General features: G+C 35.9%; 1 protein-coding gene across 1 annotated transcript; it reads right to left on the bottom strand.

Moving 5' to 3' along the window:
- Positions 1-321: 321 nt before the first annotated feature.
- DDX59 (DEAD (Asp-Glu-Ala-Asp) box polypeptide 59) lies at positions 322-4,856 on the bottom strand (the record flags this gene model as incomplete). Its single annotated transcript, XM_008941112.1, has 5 exons — positions 322-795; positions 2,501-2,629; positions 3,110-3,262; positions 4,152-4,403; positions 4,767-4,856. Coding segments are annotated over 5 exons (888 nt in total), but the record flags the coding sequence as incomplete, so codon positions are not given.
- Between the last annotated feature and the right edge of the window lie 271 nt (positions 4,857-5,127).

Below are 5,127 nucleotides of genomic sequence, written 5' to 3'. Positions count from 1 at the left end.
AAAAGTTCCCAGGGGAAGCTTTTATCTAAACTAACAGGAAGAGATTGAGGCTTGCTTTCAGAGATTAATCTATCATCAAGCTTGGTTTTTTCGTTTTAGTTTTGGGTTGTTTTGGTTTTTTGGTTCTTTTTTTATTTTTTTTTCCCAGGAGAGTGTCCTTCACAAAGATCTTATTTCTATACAATGAAATAAAAATTACCACCAGAGTATGTTTTACTATGTCTGAAATGATTATTCAGAAACGTTAAAACAACATAATCAAAACAAATAGGTAATCTTGTCAGTTATGTTGCAAGCAAGACCAGACTACTGGCTTTGAAAAAGGGGTTACATAGGCGACTTTTACTAGGCACTACTGTGATTCAAACACACAATAGTCTGTCTGCCACAATAAAGATGAGACAAATTAACTCCTTACAAAAATGAATATATAAAACTGCATTAGAAGAGGCAATACAGAAGGCATCATCATTCCATGTTTACTTTTAATCACACCTTTATTACAATTACGTAACTATAAATCTATCTTTATTACCTCTGAGAATTATTTTTGTTGTGTTTTCTAACAATGTCCATAATATTATCTCCTGTTACAAGGCTGTTCTGCAGTTGTTTAAGTCTCTGTTGTTCCCTTCTCTTTTGGTCATGTAGATAAGGGGAGTTAAGCAGCTGTGGGGGAAGAATGGTGCCTGTTGGTTTAACTCTCTTCACAACATCCCAGAACAGCTTCTTGCTGTTGTTATTGATAAAAGTAATGGCAGTTCCACTGTGACCCAACCTCCCTGCTCTTCCAACCTGAAAAAAGCAAAAATGCATTTTAAGTTACCAATATTAAATGGAAGGCCTTCAAATACTTGTAGTTTATTTGCTGTTATAAAACAGCAGCTAGCGCAAGTGACAAAGCCAAATCTCTCTGTTTCATCCTCTAAGGACCAAGTTTTAATAAACTTCCTGAATTCAGGACATGCAGAGCTGAAGCTTTAGTTTAAATGCTTCTAAAATTATGACTTGTGTATGGAACAAACCAGAAGTCCAATTTGATATTGAGATATATTATCTATCCTATTGGCAGAGGCTTACAGTAAATATGGCCAAAATAAAATGTTTCTAAAAATCCTGTGTCTTGTATCAGGCATGATATGAACAAGTATGACCAATAAAATGTCCTTTACTTTTTCAATGTTCTAGTAACTTTAAATTATTCATCAATATCTTCTGAAGCCCTTGAACGAATTAGAAAAGAGTCTACAAAGATGCTCTATTTAGGAAGAGACAGTATGCTAATTGTGGTATAGTTTTGATGCTAGAAAAGATAATTTTTATTTATTTACTACTTGCTTGAAACTTTAGCAGAAAGGTAATTAAAAATGAAAGCCGTGTACTGCAGTCAGTAACAAAGACTACTTCAGGAGTTCATGAAGCCGGATGATTTCCAGAGGTCCTTCCTCCCACCTGTTCAGTACAGTGTTAACTTCAAAGCTAGATGAGTTCACTCAGGGCCTTCTCCTATGGAGTTTGAGTGTCTCCAAGCAACAGGTCCCATCACCTCTCTGGGCACCCTGTTCCACTGCCTGATGACTATTGCTGTGAAAAACATTCTTCCCTATTACGAGGCCAGAATTTCCCTTGCAGCAAGTTGTGACCATTTGCTCTCATCCTACCACTGTGCTTCTCCAAGAAAAGTCTGGCTCCGTCTCCTCTGTAACTGCCCATTACCAAATGAAGACAGCAACTGCATCTCTACTCCAGCCTAAACAAGCCCAATTCCCTCTGCTTCTCTTCATGTATCACACATGCCAGCCCCCTGACTTTGTCTGGACTCTCTCCAGTTTGCTGGCTTTTCTTGTAGCCGATGCCTCAAAACTGGACACAGTACTACTGTGGCTTCCTAAGTGCCAAAACGAGGGTAATAATTAGTTCTCTTGATCTGCTAGCCAAACTAGGCTCAGAGGCTGCATATATACAAATAATACAAACACAGGCACACAACTCCCATACCATCTTTTTTAAAGCAGGAAACTAACTGTTAGGAAAAAAAAAAACAGAGGAGATACTGAAGAGGGAAGGAAAATAAAATTCATGACTGGTTTCCTGATTGTACTTACGTGCATATCCCACACTGCAAATGAGCTGCAGCAGAAAGAGGGACTTTCTTCACACAGATAGTAAAACCATGACAAGCTTTGCTTTCATACACAAAAAATATAAAAAAAAAGATACAAAAGGGTACATAACAGGAAGAAGAATACTACTGCAAACCTAACTGATACAAGACCACTGTTCTAGGTTTTAATAACTTTTATAGGAGATACAAGAACAGTGTTCTGGAATTTGGTAATTTATGTAAGGATATGGAAGAGATATTCAGCACCTTTCTTTCCTGTCCCATAAAAACAATATTCTGAAGATTAAAATAATCTTTACATTTAGATTTAAATTTCCATAGGCAGATGTCATATTTCAGTATACTTTTCAAATAATGCTGTAGCAATTTCTTTACCTGATGTACATATTCATCCATACTTGAAGGCATATCAAAATTTACTACCAGTTTGACATTGACCAGGTCAAGCCCTCGTCCAAGGACTCCAGTACTTACTATAACTTCATGCTTCTCTTGAAGTAATCCCTGAGGAATGAAAAAAAATCAGTTCTTTTTTCCTTATTTATATTTTTAATCTCTCCAAGCATAGGCTAGGGTTAGTATACAGTGTAAGAAGACAGCCAGCAGGGTAATTCTATTTCAGAGGAGAGAATGCCCTTCCTGTATGCTTGATTTAAATAGGAATATAATTCACAAAGCTAGTTAAAGGAGAGCAAAACTATTATTTTAATTTTTTAAAAGTCATCAATTAAATGCATTTTTAAATTCCCATTTGAAAGCACATAGCCTGGGAAATAGTCTCCAGTATTTGCCTGCATTTAAAATGTCATTACTATCTACTGTTTTGTTTGATCCCATCTGTCTCGTCTCTTCCCCAGCAATACTCCAGATTTAACTGCAGAAAAGCAGTAAATTGTGACTTAATTCATTCAAATTAACACACCTTTAAAAAAAAATTGCCATTCAAAATTTATCAAAAGCTCCATAACTTTAGGAGGCACAAACCTGTAATATGTCTGTTCTTTCCACCTGAGACTTTTCAGAATGCATAGCTGTACACTGCAGTCCTGTGATCTTATGAACAGCATCACTCAGCAGATCTGCTCCTAGCTTACAGTCCACAAACACCAGCACTGGAGGCTTGAAGAGCTTCTTATCCTGTAAAATTCAACAGTTTACATAAGACATATTACAACACTTTGCTGTTCACCAGCAGCAGCATGGATTCAACTTCTGCTCATTATCTCTAATGTTAACAAGACTTACAGATGGATAAATATTTTAGACTCTAGATAAGAAGGAACAAGATACCAGCCCTGAAACTATACATATCTGTACATGGTAAACATATAATAATCTGTAGACTCAGAATCCAACTTTCTATCAATACATGCATTTTTTTAGAGGTCAGAAGCTTTCTTTTAAACTTTTTTCTAAAGTTTACATAAAAATTCTGAATTTCTTGAAGTTCTGAGGTTCAGCCAAAGATTCTTATTTACTTTCTGTATAACCTCAGCCAAAACTCCAAAACTCCCCCCTAGCTATTCATAGAAGATATATATTGTTATTCACACAGAGAAAATTCAAGAATGAACTAAATCAGCTTTCTCACTGGTTTCTTTAATAAATTCTAAAATGACAAACCACTCTCAGACCATAAAACAGCTATGACAGTTTAAGGAAGTCCCGTTCCTCTACCATTCCCAGATAACAAGTACAAATCTTTGGGTTGCCATACTGAAAATCACACACACAAAAAAAATTTCAAATAAATAATTATGATTCTGAATTTGGATCTCAGCTCAGGAATCTATTTTGCTACTGCACAGAACGAGGTGTGAGTGACGGGGGTGAAGTAATCCCTGAAGGTGCCATGGAAGCTTCTACACTGCAGAACTACTGGACTACTTGGTGCAGTTATATACTTGACCTCCCTCCAACTCTTCACTACATACAGGTTAGAATAAAATATGAGAACCTGACAGACATGCATGAAGACACAAATAGGTTTATAAGTTGCTTTAAGGAGAGAAAATATTACACTTACATTTAGGATTTCAAACAGCTTTTTCTTTTTAGATGGTTCTTCTACCCACAAAATAATCTGGCGAACACTGGAACACGGCAGATTCTTTTCTCCAACTGTTATTCTTACAAAATTGTGCAGAAGCTGATTTGCTAAGTGTTCAATGCCCACAGGAATTGTGGCTGACACCAGTATGGTTTGATGATCGTGAGACATGTCTTCCAAAATATCCAACACTTGCTGCTGGAAACCCATTTTTAGCATGGTATCCACCTAAGTGAAAAATTTTAAGTTTTGTACCAGATTTTTCCGTAAACAGCAGAATCTTGAACTTGAATTGACAAAGAACTGTAATGTGTATGATTGCATGTACTAATCCCAGTCCAGGAGTATTTTCAGCCAGAAAGCTAAGTGAGAAAATTAAAAACAAAATGGTTCACACTGGTCTAGGAGTATTACCCTGTCAGGTGGTTTGAACATGCATTCTCATGCATGTTCACAAATTTCAAATTGTGTTAAAAAATACATTTTGTCTTTATAGTGACCACTCTGTATGTTTAATCAGTTAGACTAGCCCCTTGCACTGGCTCTTCAAGGACCTCAAGTGCAGTACAGCCGTGATAACTGAAAACTTACTTCATCCACCACTACAATTTTTATGCTGTGCAGTTGAACAGAACTTTGCTTTAAGATCTCAAGAAGTCTTCCAGGTGTTGCTATTATAATCTGAAAAAAAAAAAAAAAAAAAAAAAGACAAAGACAGACAGAAAGAATGTCATCTGCATGGAAAACTGTTTTTGCTGCAAATTACAACCCCCTGTCTAATAAAACAGCCTATTTAAGTCTTTGAAAACAGCAATATCACACATGAAACTTTCCAAAGCAAAGAAAAAAATCTATTATATGTTTAATCAGAAGTCAAAATGCTAAAAAAAAAAAAAAAAGGGTTCTGTAAAATGCTCAAAAGCTAACAACTATTTTAGTAATTTAGACTTAC

This window comes from Merops nubicus, unplaced genomic scaffold (genome assembly GCF_000691845.1).
Source record: "Merops nubicus isolate BGI_N331 unplaced genomic scaffold, ASM69184v1 scaffold43535, whole genome shotgun sequence".
Taxonomy (NCBI): Eukaryota; Metazoa; Chordata; class Aves; order Coraciiformes; family Meropidae; genus Merops; species Merops nubicus.
Note: the sequence above shows the minus strand (reverse complement) of the source record. Positions and strands in the feature narration are given on the sequence as shown.